Raw genomic sequence first — 20227 nt, 5'->3', positions numbered from 1 at the left:
TTCCTAACATCCAACTCTTGATTCTGGCTGATCAGTTTAATTTTTGGATGAGTAGAACATTTTTAAATGTATTGAGAACAGCAGCTGTGTTTTGTGATCACTCTATTGTGTTCCCACACATTTATTTGTGGTTGTTTGTGGTATAGCTACATATTTTGATGGTTGTAGCTTGCTGTAAGTTGTAAGACAATATTTGTGGTAGTGAACTTTATTTCCTTGGACCGGAGGAGAGGTCCCGTGGATTTTATCCTTCACACCGGAGGAGTTTTCCACGTAAAAAGATTTGTGTTCATGTGGTGAATGTTATTTTTGATTGTGTATGATTCGGGACAGCTTGTGTTGCTTGAATTTGTTGCTCATTGTTACTCCTAATAGATTCATTCAAGTGGGGAAGTTTTTGTTGTGAGGTCAGATTTTGTGTTACTTCCCATCACAGTGGTATCAGAGCTGCAGTTATTTTGTTGATTGAGCATTTTTGCTTGTTTGAATTATGGAGGTAAATATGAGTAAAATGATTTGTTTGGATGGCACAAACTATCACACTTGGAAAGGAAAGATGAAAGACCTTTTGTTTTTAAAGAAACTACATTTGCCTGTATTTGCTACTAGTAAGCCTGAGTCTTAAGTCTGATGAAGAATGGGAGTTTGAGCATCAGCAAGTATGTGGTTTTCTTAGGCAATGGGTTGAGGATAATGTATATAATCATATTGTTAATGATACAAATGCCAAAACTTTGTGGGAAAAGCTAGAATCTTTGTATGCTTCTAAAACTGGTAACAACAAGTTGTTCTTACTTAAGCAAGCCATACGCCTGCAGTACAAAGAAGGGAGCTCAGTACTTGACCATGTAAATGAATTTCAGGGTATCTTTGATCAGTTATCCAATATGGGTGTCAAGTTTGATGAGGACATTATGGGACTTTGGTTGTTGAATACACTTCCTGACTCTTGGGAAAACTTTAGGGTATCTTTGACAAATTCTGCTCCTGATGGTGTTGTAACTATGCAGTATGTGAAGAGTGGTGTTCTGAATGAAGAAGTAAGAAGGAGAACTCAGGGCGCTTCCACATCACAGTCAGATATTTTGGTTACTGAAAACAGGGGGAGAAGCAAGAGTAGAAGTCATGATCACAACAGTAGAAGCAAGAGTAGGAGTAAATCAAAGTCAAGGTATAAGAGCCTTGAATGTCATTATTGTGGTAAATCTGGGCATATCAAACGGTACTGTTACAAGTGGAAAAAGGATAACAAAACCAATAAAGGCAAGCAAGAAAAGAATGGCAATGATGAAAATGGTGATCGTGTCAGTGTTGCTACTTCAGTTGATTTGGCTGTTGTTCATGATGGAAGTATGATTAATGTTGCCAGCAATGAGGTTCTTTGGGTACTTGATAGTGGAGCTGCACACCATGTTGCTACAAAGAAAGAATTCTTCACATCTTACACTCCTGGTGATTTTGGAACTTTACGGATGGGAAATGGATCTGTATCCAAAGTAGTGGGCATTGGCAATGTAACTGTGGTGACCAACCTTGGTATGAAGTTGATACTTAAGAATGTTAAACATGCGCCAGATGTGAGGTTGAATTTGATATCCTGTGACGCTTTATATAATGATGGATATGGCACCAATTTGTTTAATCATGGCATTGTTTATAAAGGCTCTTTGGTTGTGGCTAAAGGGTTTAGAGGTTCAGGTTTGTATTGGCTACTGACTACTATCCCTACAGATCTTGTGAATGCAGTTGAAAATGATAGTTCAACAGAATTATGGCACAAGAGATTGAGTCACATCAGTGAAAAGGGTCTGAATATTCTAGCTAAGAAGAATTTGCTTTCTGGTTTGCAAGGTGGAGAGTTAGACACTTGTGAGCATTGTTTGGCTGGAAAACAGAAACGGGTCTCCTTTAAACATCATCCTCCTTCTAGAAAAGAAGAGTTGTTAGAGCTAGTACACTCAGATGTATGTGGTCCTTTGAAGGATAAGTCATTTGGTGGTGCACAGTACTTTGTGACTTTTATTGATGATCACTCAAGAAAGCTTTGGGTTCGTGTGTTAAAGTCAAAGGATCAGGTACTCGGTGCATTTAGAGAATTTCACACTTATGCTGAGAGAGAAACAGGTAAAAAGTTGAAATGTGTTCGTACTGATAATGGAGGTGAATATTGTGGGCCATTTGATTCTTATTGTCGAGAGCATGGTATCAGACATCAGAAGACACCTCCTAAGACTCCACAGTTGAATGGCTTGGCAGAAAGGATGAACAGAACCTTGATGGAGAGAGTTAGATGTACGCTTTCAGATGCAAAACTACCTAATTCTTTTTGGGGTGAGGCATTGTATGCAGTTGCACATGTCATCAATCTTACTCCTACCGTTCCTTTGAATAATGATGTTCCTGATAGATTTTGGTATGGTAAGAAGCCTTCATATGATCATCTACGGGTATTTGGGTGCAAATGTTTTGTTCATGTTCCTAAAGATGAAAGGTCCAAGCTAGATGCCAAGATAAGACAGTGTATCTTCATTGGCTACGGTCAAGATGAGTTTGGCTATAGGTGTTATGATCCTATTGAGAAGAAAGTTTATAGAAGCCGTGATGTGGTCTTTATTGAAAATCAGACTATTGAAGATATTGGCAAAGTGAAGAAACCAAAACCTCAAAATAACAGCTTGGTTGATGTAGATCCAGTTCCGTCAGCTTCAACACCTGCTGCAGTTGATGTTAGAAATCAGGTTGATCTTCAGGATAATACTGAAGAGGCAGATGAGGTTGATATTCCTATAGATGATGCAACTGATGATCAGTATGAGACACTTGAGGGACAACAAGTGGCTCCAGTCAGAAGGTCTACCAGAAATCATATTCCATCTACAAGGTATTCTCCTAATGAGTATGTATTGTTGACAGATGCAGATGAGCCAGAATGCTACCAAGAAGCTGTTGAGAGTGAGGAAAAGACAAAATGGATTATTGCTATGAAAGATGAAATGCAATCCTTATATGACAATGATACTTTTGAACTGGTGAAGCTTCCTAAAGATAGAAAAGCCTTGAAGAATAGGTGGATCTATAAGGTGAAGCATGAAGAGAATTCATCATCCCCTCGGTATAAAGCGAGATTAGTTGTCAAGGGCTTTAGTCAGAGAAAGGGGATTGATTTTGAAGAAATTTTCTCACCAGTGGTTAAGATGTCTTCCATCAGGGTTATCTTGGGTTTAGCTGCTACACTTGATTTAGAGATTGAGCAGATGGATGTGAAAACTGCATTTCTTCATGGTGACTTAGAAGAGGAAATTTATATGGAGCAGCCTGAAGGTTTTGTGGTGAAGGGCAAAGAAAATTATGTTTGCAAGTTGAAAAAGAGCTTGTATGGTTTAAAACAAGCACCAAGGCAGTGGTATAAGAAGTTTGAGTCTGTTATGGTTCAGCAAGGCTACAAAAAGACTACTTCTGATCATTGTGTTTTTGTGCAAAGTTTTTCTGACAATGACTTTATCATTTTGCTGTTGTATGTTGATGATATGCTTATTGTAGGTCCTAACTCCTCCAGAATTATGAATTTGAAGAAAGACTTGAGCAAGTCTTTTTCTATGAAGGATTTAGGCCCGGCAAAGCAGATTCTTGGCATAAAGGTCATTCGTGACAGAAGATGCAAGAAATTATGGCTTTCACAAGAGAAGTATATTGAGAAGGTACTACAACGGTTCAATATGGCTAAGGCTAAGGCTGTAAGTACACCTCTCCCTACATCTATTAGATTGAGTGTGAAGCAGTCTCCTTCCAATGAGCAAGAGAAAGAATTCATGCAAAAGGTTCCTTATGCATCTGCAGTAGGAAGTTTGATGTATGCTATGGTTTGTACTAAACTAGATATAGCTCATGCAGTTGGTACAGTTAGTAGATTTCTTTCTAATCCAGGTAAGGAGCATTGGAATGCAGTTAAATGGATATTGAGATATCTCCGTGGTACTTCAGGTTTGAAGTTGTGTTTTGGGTCTGAAAAGCTTATGCTTTGTGGTTACACTGATTCTGATATGGCTGGGGATATTGATTCTAGAAAGTCTACTTCTGGGTACTTGATTACATTTGCAGGGGGAGCTGTGGCATGGCAATCCAGGTTGCAAAAATGTATTGCTTTATCTACTACAGAGGCTGAGTTCATTGCAGCTACTGAAGCATGCAAGGAGTTGCTATGGATGAAACAATTTGTGAATGAGCTTGGCTTTACTCAGGAAAGGTATGTTTTATTTTGCGATAGCCAGAGTGCTATTCATCTTGGTAAGAATCCAACTTTTCATGGTAGATCTAAACATATTGATGTGAGATATCATTGGATCCGTGATGTTTTGGATTCTAAGTCAATTGAGCTTGAGAAGATTCATACGGATGATAATGGTGCTGATATGTGCACAAAGTCTCTACCAAGAATGAAGTTTGAAATATGCCGTTTGAGTGCCGGTTTGGGCACCTCTTCCACATAGTCGGGAAGGGGGAGAATTGTTGGGTTTGGGTTCCCTTCCTATGTGGTAAAAGCCCATATTTTGAAGTCCACTAACTAATTATTGTTTTACAATTATGCCCCTCAACTAACAGCCATATTCCTAATATTTTTTGGCTCTCATTTGATCGACACACAACTAGAAATCGTGTGAGAAAAACAGAGGAGAGGAGAGGGTTTTTCTGCACAGCCCCATCCAGCACCAGCCACCGTGTTCTGGAGATTCCTGGAGTTTCAACCGTTGGATCGTTGTGATTTTTGGATATGTTGTTCTTTGCTCTCTGTTCTTGATTCTCACCGTAGGGATTTTGATTTGGTGTTTCAGAGATTGAGTTCTGGGTCTGAATCCGAAGCTGTCCTGTTCTGCTTCTAGCTCTGCATAGCTTCATCTTCTTCAGCGTTTTCGGCAGTCATCCTTTGTCGGATTGAGCTAATTTTTGGTGAGCTTGTTCCTAATATCCAACTCTTGATTCTGGCTGATCAGTTTAATTTTTGGATGAGTAGAACATTTTTAAATGTATTGAGAACAGCAGCTGTGTTTTGTGATCACTCTATTGTGTTCCCACACATTTATTTGTGGTTGTTTGTGGTATAGCTACATATTTTGATGGTTGTAGCTTGCTGTAAGTTGTAAGACAATATTTGTGATAGTGAACTTTATTTCCTTGGACCGGAGGAGAGGTCCCGTGGTTTTTATCCTTCACACCGGAGGAGTTTTCCACGTAAAAAGATTTGTGTTCATGTGGTGAATGTTATTTTTGATTGTGTATGATTCGGGACAGCTTGTGTTGCTTGAATTTGTTGCTCATTGTTACTCCTAATAGATTCATTCAAGTGGGGAAGTTTTTGTTGTGAGATCAGATTTTGTGTTACTTCCCATCACAGCGATACGATAGTGCTATTAGAAAGAATTTTGAGATTATTGAAAAAGATAGATTGAAGAGCAGCCTCTCCAAAGCTAGGGAGACATTTAAGCAAAAGAAAATTCCTCCCAATTGGATTACCAGGGAACACTGGGAAAGCCTTCAAAGCTATTGGAGCACTCCAGCTTACCAGATTATTTCTACTATAAAGTCTAAAAACAGAATGAGTAGTAATGATGGATTTGGCCCATCTAAGTATACTTCAGGTTCAGTGTCAGCTACTGAATACAGCAGAAGACATGTAATGAGTTTACTTTCTTATATATTTTTTACATCTTAAATTAATTAATTACTTATTAAACCGTTGTTTATATGTTTTTGTAGAAAGACACCACTGGGAAGTGACTTAGTGTCTCAAAATTATATGAAAAGACCCACATGAATAAGAAGACCAAGACCTTTGTTGATAAGAAATTGGAGACTGTGCGGGTAAGTATTAATGCTTTGGCTTTGATTACATTACAAAAATGAATTTAACATTGTATAATATATATAGTTTTTATTAGATTGGTTTATTTGAATTTTTGTTGCTGGATTGGTAAATTCTTATTCATGTGGTCTAACATTAAGATTTTGTCCATGGCTTTTTACGAGTAAAGGAAAGCATGCTATTGACTTGAACTATTTAAGCAAAAGTAATGAAAATTCACTTTTTTTTAATAACATGAACTGATGCTATAGATATTGAGTTCTTTGGCATTGGTTATGCAAAATAGTTATAAATACCTTATTCCTGGAAGATGAGAACTAGATGCCTTCAAGTAAATTGGTACATTAAGTGCAATAAGAAAATTATATCTTATAGGAGAATGATCCCAACAAGGAATACCATCAAAAAGTTACAAGGTAGTAACTAAGGCACTAGCAGAGCAGATAAACAAATATAGTTAGCCAGATGTGAACTATGAACCAATTTCTTGAATTTTCTTGAATGCGATTATACTTAAGTATACCTAATGATACTTTATGATGATTTGGTGATGTTGAAACTAACAATTACACTAATAGTATGGATTGTGAAAATATTTATTAATATGAACTTGTCAAAGTTCTATGTCAAATGTTATATTTATTAATATAACATTGTTACGTGAACAGTGTTTTCAGTTTTGCTTTTAGTATATATATAATATAATTTTAAGGAATGGATGGGTTTGGATCAAAATTTCTCTGTTTCTAATTTTGGAATTTGGTTTTTCACTTTTTTTTAAGTTGGGAAATTGATAAAGATGGATCATTGGTTGCAATAAATGGAGTTTCCTTCCTTGTTTATCATCTGTTTATTTGAAAATTTGATAGATCATAGATTTATCTCTAGTCTGGTTAAATCTAGATGAATTGTTGGCCTAGAAAATTTTATATGAGTCTATTGCTTGCATAGTTTTTGAAATGGAAATTCTTATAAAAATGATTTTATTGCTTGAACAATTTACATTCCAGGTTCTAATGAGAATTTTTCATTTTTCTTTTAGAATTCTTTTAGAGAAAAGTTGAATGAAAAAGTGGCTGAAGTAACAAATGGAGGGGCTGATTCCAATAATCAACAAGCATCACAACCTATGGATGAACTTGAACTTTCTGTTTGAACAGAAGTGGTTGCTGGTCTAAAGAAAGGAAGAATCTGTGGATTAGGATCTGAATTTTTTCTTGTTGGTAGTTCAAGCCTTCATTATATTGGATCACAAAGTTCACCCCGTAAGGCTCTCTATGATCAGGATAAGCTAGACCAAGAGCTAGAAAAAAAGATTGCCGAAATGCCGAACAAGTATGTGCAGAGGTTGAAGAAAAGTTGACTGAGAACATAAAAATCAAGTCCAAAAATAGTTCTTAGCTAGTTTGGAGAACGAGGCATTTCAACAACAGCTATTGAATAGCATTCGCGGTAAATGAGATAGATTTTAATTTCTTATTCATGACTTGAGTAGCATTTTTTTTTTTTTTTTTTTTTTTTTTTGCAATATTTTGAAGACATGAATGTGATTTCAATTTCTTATTCTTGAATTGACTAGCATTTGTTTTTCAGCAATGCTTTGGAGACATGAATGTTTAGAACTTTAATTGGAATTATAGTTTTGGTTTTTGTGATATTTTAGTGGTTTTGACTTTGCGAAATGCATTTATAATGATGAATATTTAACTACTCTTGCAGTTAATATGATTCTTAGCATTCGATAATGATTTTATTCAATGATCACAGATTATAGCTCTATTAAATAAAAATAATCACCTTTATTCGATCAGAAAATTTACATACGAAAGTTTCGTCTCTAATTTATGGTTAGAAATAAATTTAGAGACCCTAAATATATGTCTAATATATTTTAGTAACAATTTGAAAACAAAAAATTACTAAATAATTATCATTACTTGACAAAAAAATTAGATACAAGTTTTGACTCTAATTTATGGTTAGAAGCAAATTTAGATACTCTAAATTCATTTCTAATCTATTTTATTAACTATTTGAAAACAAAAATTTTGTTACTAAATAATTGTCATTACTTAGATAAGAATATCTAGATACAAAAGTTTCATCTCTAATTTATAGTTAGAAACAAATTTAGAGACTCTAAATCCCTTTCTAATATATTTTTTAGTAACAATTTGGATACGAAAGTTTCACTTCTGATTTACGGTTAGAAACACATTTAGAGACCGCAATTTCGTTTCTAATATATTTTAGTAACTATTTGGAAACAAAAATTTTTGTTACTAAATAATTATCATTACTTGATAAAAATATCTAGATACAAAATTTTCGTCTCTGATTAACGGTTAGAAACACAATTTAGAGACCTTTAATTCTGTTTCTAATAAATTTTAGTAATAATTTGGATACGAAAATTTTGTTTCTAATTTACAGTTAAAAATAAATTTAAAGACCATAAATCCGTTTCCAATATATTTCAGTACTAATTAGAGATAGATATGCCGTCTCTATTGATAAATTTTGAAACAAAATAAAAAAAATTAATAATTTAGAAATAGATTATACAAGTTGGAGATGGATAAGGTCAAATCTAAATTTAGACACAAATTTATAGCCGTCACTAAAATTTAGATACAAGGTTATTTGCAACGAATTTAGGGACCCACATTTCCGTCTGTAATACCATTTTAGATACTGTCTATTCTATGTTAGAGACAAATTTTTCTGTCTCTAATAACATTTTTTCTAGTAGTGAAGCTAACAAGACTAAAAGAAGAACACCCAAAATTTCCCACCAGTTCAAAATCATAATCCAAATCTCTCTTACAAAGTAACATGTAAGAAGACAATCATCAATAGACTCGATCTCATTATTGCACAAAGGACAAGCACTAGCCTCAACATTTTGAATAATATTTCTATTAAGCAAATTTAATCTATAAGGGATCTTATTTAAAAAGCATTTCCAAATAAAAATAGAGATTTTCACTGGAATAAAAGAAGACCATAAGAATTTTAGATTGAAATTTACCTCAAGATTACCAATTTCTTTTTCTTCCATTAAAGAATTGAAGCTTTTAACATATAATTCTCTTACTAAATTAAAGTGATAGTAGTTATAAATTAATTCAGTAATGAAAAAAAAATAAAAAATAAAAAATTATTATTAAGAATAGAACTCTTTTTGGAACTCAATATATAATAAGAAACAAATTATATTAAAAAGTCATCAATTTGAATTTCAAAAATCAACTCCTTTAATTGAAAATGCTATAATTTAATAAAATTTGTTGTTGATAGACAATATATATATAGCCAAGTTAATAAATGAAAATTACAAAGCAAATAATGCTAGGATCTAATTTTATTTCTTTATTTTTCTAAGTTGCAAATTTAAAATAAATAAATAAATTAATTAATTAATTAATAAAAAGATTACATAAAAGAAACTTTCTACACTCGCCAAATAAACCTTCAATTTTCCTACAACCATACAGAAAAAAGAGAGTATACTTTTTTCTTTTTTATTATCTATATATATTTATTTAAAAGATATTTTTAGAAATAATCAAATAATAAAATGTAAATTTTCTTTTTTTTTTAATCTTAACCACAGGTATCCTGAACCCACTGGGTTAAAACTAAATCTTCCTCACATCGGGTTGGTCCAAGAAAGGGTAAATTGCTCCTAGTGAATATTTGTTTCATCCATGATGATCGAACCATTGATCTCATTTAAGAGAGAAGAGTGCTGAATTACTGATCTAAACACTCATTGGTATAAAATGTAATTTTCAAATTGGCTACAATTAAGGCTGTTTTAGGATGTTCCAAATTTCGTTAAAGACAATATCAAAAATTCTATTATTTTCCCCTATCCCACATTTATATATAGTACTAGTCTCTTTTTATAACGTACATTGCATGTTAACTATGCTCGTTATATACTCATTTTTGTACTGTTTTAAGTTTTTTTTATCTATATAATATTAAAACATAAGTTTTTGTTAGATTAAAAAAAATACAAGTGTTTGATTGTATTACATTTTGCCGTACAAACTATTTGTAATGCTACTCCTTATGTTTGTAATTCAGTCTCAAACTGAATTGATAATGTTAATCATTTTGACTAAAGTAATAGTGTTACTCACCAGTGTATTAAAGAAAGGAATATATGCACATAGATACAACTTCTTAAAACCCAAAAAAGTGAGCCAAAATAGAAACATATAGTTCTATTTTTTTAAAAAATTTTTAAACACTATTTTCTTTCAAGTCAAACAGATTTAGGATATAAGAAAAAAAATAAAAAATGCTTAATCATCAAAAGGCCATTTATTTATTGCAAAGGAGGTACAAAATTCTCTTACTAAATTAAAATGATAATAGTTATAAATTTAAAAATAAAAAAAAATTATTATTAAGAATAAAATACTTTTCAAAACTCATATATTAAAAAAGTTTCAATGTATATAGATATATAAATATATCAATAAAATATTATATTAATTAAAATTCTAAACCGTTCGCGAATCTTAGGCACTCTTCATTTTATTTAAAATAAATTTTAAAAAGTAAAAATTTAAATTTTCAAAGGTTTAATTATGTGTATTCTATTTGAAAATTTATTTTTTAAAAAATATATCCAATCAAATTTTATAAGCATAAAGAAAAAATATTAATAAAAACTATATATTTTTTTTATTTTTTGTGTCTCTCCTAAATAAAATATTATGTGTATTCTATTTTAAAATTTATTTCTAAAAATATGTCAATCAAATCATACAAATATAAAGAAAAAAGAATATATTTTTTTTATTTCTCTATGAACTAAAATATTTTAAATTATAATTAAAATTTTTTCTCATATTTAATAAAATTTTTAAATGAAATTTTTATTATTATAAATATTTTTATGGTCCTATGAGTTAAAGGTTTTTATATTTTTTTAATTAATTTTCACTGTTGCAACCAAATAATGGAAAATAAGTCGTTTGAAAAATATTTTTGAAGGGAAAATATTTTCCAAAGGTAAGTTATTTTCTAGAAGCAAGTGGATTTTCCTTTTTTAAAAAAAAAACTTGAATTAAGCAACAAAATATCATTTTTATGTAATTTTTTAATTACTTTGTACTAATAGCCAGCAATTGTGCAAAAAAGTTACTTCAGAATCTCGTTTGTATCTCAAGTATTTTTTTTTTTTTTACTGCAATTTCTAGTATTGCAAAAAGTATCAAATGAAAATTAAATGTAGTAGAAAAATCATATACTATCTCCGTTCCATAATACTGTCACATTTGAGAATATAGTTTGTTCCAAAATACTTGTCACATTAGTGATTTGAAAGAGTAATAAATCATTTTTTCCATATTTACTCTTTGTATATGATAAATAATTACTATTTCAATTTAATAGTTTTCTTAGAGAGTTAATAGTAAACTAAGGGTAATATAGTCAATCTACTTAATAATTTATTGTAATTTAGATAAATTTAATGATTTTCTCAAGAGACATAAAATTCCAAATATAACAAGTATTATGAAATAAAGGTAATATATATGCTATAAAGCAAGCATATTTTTTCTAGAAATTATAGGCTTCCACTTGGCACTCTAAATTTAGACTTGACATTCATCCTCTTTTATTTATTGTCATGTATATTATAATTAATATTTATAATTAATTCTCTTTACAGTATTTTTATCATAGTAATTATTGGCTGTCATTTATTATTTTTATCACACGATGTTCTTATCATTTAAAATAAAAAATATTTAATATCATAAGTTTGAATATTATAAGTTTTAAAATTATTTATTTACAAATAAGTTACATGAATATTAAAAAATAATTTTAATAAAAGTGAATGTTAAAATTAAGATTAAATATTAAATATTAAATATTTATATTTATTAATTTTGAGCATAGCACAAGCATGGGCTAGTTATAAATATAACCCTTGTATATGGAAACAAACCAATAATTAATAACAAAAACAAAAAGACAGATCTGTTATAAGAAAAACAGATCTAAGTTTATTAAAGCAAAAGAAGATCAAAAACAAAAAAAGATGAAGTGAAAGAGAGAATAGAAAATAGGAGGTATGAGCTGCTGCTAATAAATAACAGTAACCTCAAACTAAAACTAAGGTAAGAAGACTTGTTCTGCAGATACTTGTTCATAGTTATCTTCGATTAGATTTCTTAATTAGAGATCAACAAGAATAAATCTGGTTAATTTATTTTGAGATTATAAATTTATACATGTGTATTTTGGATACTAAATTATAATAGGAGTAATGCCAAGTATTTATAAAGTGTAGTACATCAAAGTATAACCTAGTAATAAATTTATGTATGATCTGGCAACAGATATAAGTTCAAAACCCCTTTCCAACGCTTGTTTTTTTGTTGATTTTTTTTGTTTTAGATTTGACTATAGGCGTAGAAAAATGTACATAACATACGAAGTCTATAGCTACAGTACTGAAAATGATAGTCAAGTCGTCTCTGATAACGATAGTCAAGTCGTCTCTAATGGTTTTTCTATTTCATCGTCCGAATTAGCAAGTGAAGAGTGGAGCCCACCACTAAATACTTGTCATATTTTAGAAATATAAAATACTTGTCACATTTGTGGTTTTAAGAAATAATATATATATATATATATATATATATATATATATATGTGTGTTTAGTCTTTGTATATGACCAATAATTATTGTAAATTCCTCAAAATTTTGGTGTTTGGACATATTAAATTGAGGGTAATATAGTCAATTTACTCAATAATTAATTATGACTTAAATAAATTTAATGATTTTCTTAAGGGACATTCTAAATATGTCAAGTATTTAGGAACGGATGTAATATTAGGAAACAACAAAGCAAAAATTATAGTTTAACTAGATTAACTAAATTTTCTTAATCTATGTGCGATTTAAACCAAGACAAAAATTATGAGATGAAGGGAGTAGGAAACACGATGTTTTACATTAAAATTATTGTATTCAAAATTTTATTTAATTTTCATTATATTTTTCTTTTAAAAATTGCCGTTTGATAAAATTATTTAATCCAAAAATTTAAACTAATTAAATAGATATGCATACGCTTGAAATGGTAGATCAATTGGTTAGAGCAATGGATTGTCAAGACAGAAGCTGACATATTTTATTTTGTTAGTTGCTACCCACCCAATTTAACCAAAGAGCCACAATAAGAAGGAAATAAGATTTAACATTAACTCAATTACTCATAATATTTGATTCAATAGTTAAATGAGTTTGTTCTTCGTCTTATTAATGAATTATAATGCATTTATCAAACTCATGGTTTATAGAAAAATCATACTATTTGATTTTCATTTTTATATAAAAGGAAATAAAAATACTTAAATATGTCTTTTTCTTCTAGTTCTCAATTTACGTTGGACTTCTATTTCTTGTCAACCAATTTACTTCACAAAATTTCTAAATCTTTCGCAAAATTGGTGGACCATTTTTCATGTACAGTCCATTAATGAAACAAAACAACTTAACATTCTAAACTATTGTTGATGTTGTTAAAGTAGCTATGGCGTTTAAGCGCTGCTCCGTTTATGGCATCCCAGCTCTTTTGTGCTGTTGCTTGTGCTTCTTCAATTCAATCACTTGCTTTCAAAATGAAACTGACAGACTTGCTTTAATATCTTTTAAACTCGCCATAAAACAAGACCCATTTCAAATCTTCAGTTCTTGGAATAATTCCCTACATTTCTGCCAATGGTATGGCGTTTCTTGTAGTCGGAGGCATCCTGACAGAGTAGCAGCCTTGAACTTGAGATCACAAGGCCTGGTAGGATCTCTATCGCCACATATAGGAAATCTTTCCTTTCTCAGGCTTATTGATTTAGAAAACAACAGCTTCCATGGTGAAATCCCACAACAGATTGGAAATCTACGCCGCGCTCAAGGTATTTACTTTAGCAACAATTCATTCCAAGGTAATATACCCACCAACTTATCCCATTGTTCAAAACTCATGAATCTTGATCTCATTGACAACAAGCTGGTTGGTAATATACCTGTGGAGCTTGGCTCTTTACCAAAGCTTAAAGCTTTAGGCTTGGCCAAGAATTTCCTGACAGGAAGCATTCCTCCTTCCATTGGAAATCTCTCATCTCTTTGGCAAATCTATCTGCTAAGAAATAGGTTGCACGGAAAGATTCCTGAGGAGATATCTCGTCTCTGGAATTTGATGATTTTGAATTTTGCAGAAAACAATCTAATTGGTCAGATTCCTTCTGGTCTCTTCAACGTCTCTAATCTTGAAATATTTGAAGTGAATGATAATCAATTGAATGGCAGCATCCCTTCTGATACAGGCTTTACCCTTCCAAAGCTGAGTTCCCTAGCAGTTTCAGTCAACAGTTTTACTGGACTTGTACCAATTTCATTGTCAAATGCTTCTGCGCTTGAACAGATTTCTTTCGAATATAATGGTTTTTCTGGTTTAGTTCCCAAGGATTTTGGAAAGCTGCCATTTCTGCAATTTGTAAACTTTGCTTTTAATTACCTGGAAGGTGACTTAAGTTTCATTGATTCCCTAACTAATTGCTCTAGTTTACAGCTCGTTGATGTTCGAAAAAATTTTCTAAAAGGGACTGCGCCCATTTCCATAGCCAATCTCTCCAAAGAGTTATATTTTCTATCTGTGGCAGATAATCAGTTACATAATGTCATTCCCTTGGGTATTGAGAACCTCATCAATCTGAGGTTCTTTCTGTTCGGTGATAATTACTTCTCTGGCCCTTTACTTACTGATTTTGGGAAATTTCAACAACTAGAAATGTTGGATTTGGGTAGCAACAAATTTACAGGGACAATTCCATCTTCAATTAGAAATTTATCTTTGTTGAGTCGTGTCTTTTTGGGGTTCAACAATCTTCATGGAAGTATACCTCCAAGTCTTGGCAATTGTCGTAACTTGATTGAGTTGGAGCTAGTTCATAATAATCTCTCGGGTTCTATACCCAAAGAGGTTATTGGCATTCCCTCCCTTTCAATTTCTCTCGATTTATCTGCTAATTCACTTTCAGGTTCTATTCCATCAGAAGTTGGTTTGCTCCAAAATCTTGCACGATTGGATTTATCAGATAATAAATTATCTGGTATTATTCCAAATACTATTGGCAAGTGTTCAGGCTTAGAGCAACTTCATCTTGAAGGGAATTCATTCGGGGGAGAGATACCGGAGGTACTGGGTGCTTTACAAGGTTTAAAAGAGCTAGATATTTCACGCAACAATTTTTCAGGATCAATCTCAAATTCTTTAATGAAGCTTGATGGGCTCAAGTTCTTGAATTTATCTTTTAACCAACTCCAAGGAGAGGTTCCAAAACGTGGAATCTTTCTAAATGCAAGTGCAGTTTCACTACAAGGAAACAATGGTCTCTGTGGAGGTATTACTGAATTAAAGTTGCCTTTTTGTCCTCCCCCCAACTCCAAGAATAAAGTATCGTTTGTGGTGAAAGTAATAATCCCTTTGGTTGTGGGAGTATTTCTGGCTTTTTTGATATGTTTGTTAATTATTTGGTATTGCAAAAGAAATCCTCGAAAGATGACTCTTTCTATACCATCATTCCAATACCAATTTCTGAGAATATCATATGCAGAACTCTTCAAAGCAACAAATGGATTCTCGGTAGAAAATATAATTGGTGTTGGTAGCTATGGCTCTGTCTATAAAGGATTTCTTGAGCAGATAGGAATAGAAGTGGCCATCAAAGTGTTAAATCTGCAACGAAGAGGAGCTCCAAACAGTTTCCTGTCAGAATGCCAAGCTCTTAGAAATGTAAGGCATCGAAATCTTTTGAAGCTGCTGAGTGTCTGTTCTAGCATTAACTTCGAAGGTAATGATTTTAAAGCTTTGATATATAAATTCATGGCCAATGGGAGTTTGGAGAAATGGTTGCATGAAGAGAATGTAGAAGGAAGAGAAATAAGATATCTTAAATTAATAGATAGATTAAACATCGCCATTGATATTGCTACTGCAATAGAGTATCTTCATAATGGAAGCTCATCAACAATCATACATGGTGACCTAAAGCCAAGCAATGTTCTTTTGGATGAAGCAATGACTGCTTATATTGGAGATTTTGGGTTGGCTAAAATTATCTCCACAATATCTGATGAGGTTCAACCGTATCAAAGCAGCAGTTCGACAGCTATTAAAGGATCTATTGGTTATGTTGCTCCAGGTATACTCTTTCAAATACCTAGTATGGTTCAAAGAATGCAACAAAACTAATGCAAATTTAGTCACATTTAATTTTTTTTTTAAAAAAAATATAAATCTTTTTTTTAAAAAAAATTTTGTAGACTAATAGAAAAAGAGCTACTACCTCCGTTCCATAATGCTTGTTACATTTAAGAAAATAGATTGTTCCAAAATACCTATGATATTTGTGGTTTCAATAAGTGATAAAATTTTTTTCCATGTTTACCGTTATATATGACCAATAATTATTACTTCAAATTAATGGTTATTTTAGAGAATTAATATTAAATTAAGGGTAATATAGTCAATTTACTCAATAATTTTTTGTAACTTAGACAAATTCAATGGTTTCTTTAAAGGACGTGAAATTCCAAATGTGACAAATATTATGGAACTAGTAAAAAATTAATGAAATGACCAACTAGTTAGAAGGGATGTGACCTGCAAATTATGTGCCAAATTTGCTAATAAGTATTGTAATTCATTTTTTTGCTTTATCTAGATTGTTTATACTATATATATATATATATGCATCATGCTAGATGTTGTGTCTTATATTAATATACTATATCTATTTGCAGATTATGGAATGGGTGGCAGGATATCAATAAAGGGAGATGTATATAGTTTTGGGATTTTATTATTGGAAATGTTTACAGGAAAGAGACCAACCGATGATACTTTTCAAGATGATTTAAATCTTCGTATTTTTGTTGAGAGATCTTTGTCTTATAGAGCAATGGAGATTGTGGATCCAAGAATTCTATCTGAAGAGGGAAGAGAGAGTATTGAGGAAGGCATCATCATCTCTATACTAAAAATTGGAGTTGCATGTTCAATGGAACAACCAGGAGAAAGAATAGAAATGCAAAGTGCAATAAGTGAATTGCAAAAGATAAAGGGCAATTATCTTAAGAGAAAGCTAAAGCAAGAGCGAAGGAATGCCTACCAAATTGGAGGTCCAAGTACTTCTCACTATTAGTACTGAATTAACTTTACAAATAAAATATAGGTAATTTAAAATTGTGATGTGTACGTCAAAATAATATTTATTTCCTATCAAATGTGAAAGATATGAACTTCATTATAGTAAAAACTCAAATTATATTTGAATTGAATTTTCAAACACAATGGTTGAAGATGTGTTGACATAATTTGAATTCGTAAGGAAAAATCATTTTACTACATTATTTCAATTATTTTTTTATTAAGAGCAACAATTATGCAACAAAAGTTATTTCAAATCCCTATTTCAATTTTTAGTATCGTAAAAAAGCCGAATTCATAAATTCACTCTTGAACTTTGTAACTTGAATCCTGTGGCACTTTAAAGGGCTAATATACTATTTTGCTCTCAACCTTTCCATTTGTTGTAATTTCACTATAGAACAAGTTTTGTTCTACGGGCACCCCAATTATGATCTTCAGTGACAACTGCACCCTAAAATAAAATTAAAGGTAAATTTTTAAATATAAAAATATAAACGCAGGACCCACCTAACTGCCTTGCATTACGTTAACCCAAGACCTAACTCTGCTCGATATAGGTCATTTTCTTTTCCTCTACTACACCCATCTCACTCTCTATATCTTTTTATCACTTTCCTTTCGCTCGATAGCAGTTTCTATCTCTGTCTTTGTGCATCTCAATCTCTTTTCTTCTGCTCGATTAATTTCTTCCTCTTTATATTTCTAGCTTCAGATGGTTTTTGCCTATTGTGGGTTTTGTATCTCTCTTAGGTGGGTAATTAATTTTGAAGTTCTAGGGTCTGTATCGTTGAATTGGTAAAGCACAACTCAACTGTGAGGCCATGTTTATCACTGCTGATATAGATGAAGCCTTTGTTACATTGACTTTTAACAACTTAGCTGTTATTGAAGGCTGGATTTATTTTTGTTGTTGTAACGATGATAGTGATGTTTAGGTTGCAATGATCCAAGTAAATAAAGACTTGAAGCAAGAAGAGTAAATATTATTCCACCAAGAATTATAATTATATTAAATATTTAAATAATCTTAAAAATCCAGTAAATATAGTCCAACAAATACAAATGTATCATTTCAATGACCATAATAATGTTGTGGGTCCCTTCGACATGTGGGACCCACACAAGTTTGAAAAGAAAAAAGAAAAAAAAGAGGAATCAAAAACACGTTTTTGATTTTTTTTTTTTTTTTTCAAAGGTTGGTAGCCAACCATTCAAAGGTTGGCATGCAATTTGACAAAACGGAGTGCCGTGCATTGGTAATGCACGGCTCTCTCAAATCCTCTCTCAAACCTCTCCTATAAATAGAGGTAGTGAATCCCTCTTCAATGTACAAAAACAAATAGAATAGAAATATACAAAAAGTGTATAAAATTTTAGGAAAGGGTTCCTAAAATTGGGAAAGAGAGAAAATAGTGAGGAAATTATTGGAGTGTTTTTGGAAAACACTTAGAGTACCACTATTTTTGTAATCTATTTTTTGTACCTACTATTTTTAGTAGAAGAATTATTCGGAGTTTTTGTCCCGTGGACGTAGCCCATAACAGTTGAAGGGTGAACCACGTAAATCTCGGTGTTCTTATTTTTTATCTGGCATTTACGGTAATTATTTAATTTTTACCGTGATTATTATTTCTGGTGGATTCGATCGTCAATATTCAATATTTAATTATTGGAGACATATGTGGTAATAGTAATTTTATTTTACTTTTACCACCGGTATTTTTCCGCGGGCCCCATTCGAGATCAGTTATAATCCCAACAACTGGTATTAGAGCCTTTGGTTGGTAAATTCTGTCAATTTCCACAAAGTTACTATTCACGTAAATAGTGAATTTCGTGAATAGTAAAATTTTGTCAGATTCAGAATTCGACATGGCTAACGACGGGGCAATGATCAAATTGACAGATTCGAATTATTCAATGTGGAAATCCAGAATGGAGGACTACCTCAATTGTAAAGATATGTACGATCCAATTGAAGGTGACAGTGCAAAGCCGGAAGAAATGAAAGAATGGCAGTGGGAGAAATTAAAAAAGTAGACATTGGGTACAATACGCCAATGGAGAGGTGCTAGCCTGTACAACCATGTGAGAAATGAAAAAGATCCCCAAGTTCTCTGGAAGAAATTAGAGAATATGTACGATGCTACGAATGCTCAAGGAAAAGTCTTCATAATGCGTAAAGTCATGAACTTGAAGCTGTCAGAGGGACGATCAATTACACAACACCTGAACGATTTTAAAGGACTCGTAACTGAGTTAGCAGTTAGCGGTATGTCCTTAGAAGACGAGATGCAAGCGTGCCTACTGTTGGGATCTCTACCGGATAGCTGGGATATTCTTGTGGTGTCATTAAGTAACTCAACTCCAAATGGTGTGGTAACGATGTCTATGGTAAAGAATAGACTACTTAATGAAGAACTAAGAAGAAGAGATGTTGCCAGTACTAGTTCTCAAGCCCTTGTCACAGAGAATAGGGGCCAGAGCAAGAGTAGAGGTCCAAGGCATGTAAAGTCAGGTGGTAGATCCAAGTCCAGAGAGATGAGAAAGTGTTACCATTGCGGTAAGGAGGGTCATCTCAAAAGAAATTGTCGTTTACTCAAATAGGATAATGCAGACCGAAGACAGGAGAATGACAGAAATACATCTGCTACAGTCTCAGGAGAAGATGGTGAGGTGACCTTAGTCACTCATGATGCAGATTGCTGTCATGTTGGAGATGCAGATACTAAGTGGATAGTAGACTCCGGTGCTTCATACCACTGTGTTCCAAAAAGGGAATACTTTTCCACTTATAAAGCAGGAGATTTTGGCACTATTAAAATGGGAAACAATAGTGTCTCGCAAGTGGTGGGAATCGGTGATATCTGCATAAAGACAAGTGTCGGGTGCACATTAACACTTAAAAATGTGAGACATATTCCCGATCTTCGGTTGAACCTGTTGTCTATGAGTGTACTGGACAAGGAAGGGTATCACCATCATACAGGTGGCGGTAATTGGAAACTCACCAAAGGATCTTTGGTGGTGGCGAGAGGAAAATTATGTTGCTCGCTATATAAGACGCATGCAATAATATGTGCGGGACAACTGAATACAGTTGCAGATGATGCTTCAC

General features: G+C 32.3%; 1 protein-coding gene across 1 annotated transcript; it reads left to right on the top strand.

Moving 5' to 3' along the window:
• Window positions 1-13374: 13374 nt before the first annotated feature.
• LOC149493797 (receptor kinase-like protein Xa21) lies at window positions 13375-17273 on the top strand. Its single transcript, XM_089725657.1, has 2 exons — window positions 13375-16099; window positions 16701-17273. Exons 1-2 carry the CDS (start codon window positions 13432-13434, stop codon window positions 17099-17101), a joined length of 3069 nt encoding a protein of 1022 aa, XP_089581783.1. The 5' UTR covers window positions 13375-13431; the 3' UTR covers window positions 17102-17273.
• Window positions 17274-20227: the final 2954 nt, after the last annotated feature.

Source organism: Jatropha curcas, chromosome 9 (assembly GCF_041381405.1).
Source record: "Jatropha curcas cultivar XTBG-Jc1 chromosome 9, XTBG_Jcur_1.0, whole genome shotgun sequence".
Lineage (NCBI taxonomy): Eukaryota > Viridiplantae > Streptophyta > Magnoliopsida > Malpighiales > Euphorbiaceae > Jatropha > Jatropha curcas.
The sequence above is the reverse complement of the archived record's forward strand: the minus strand, read 5'-3'. Positions and strand labels throughout refer to the sequence as shown.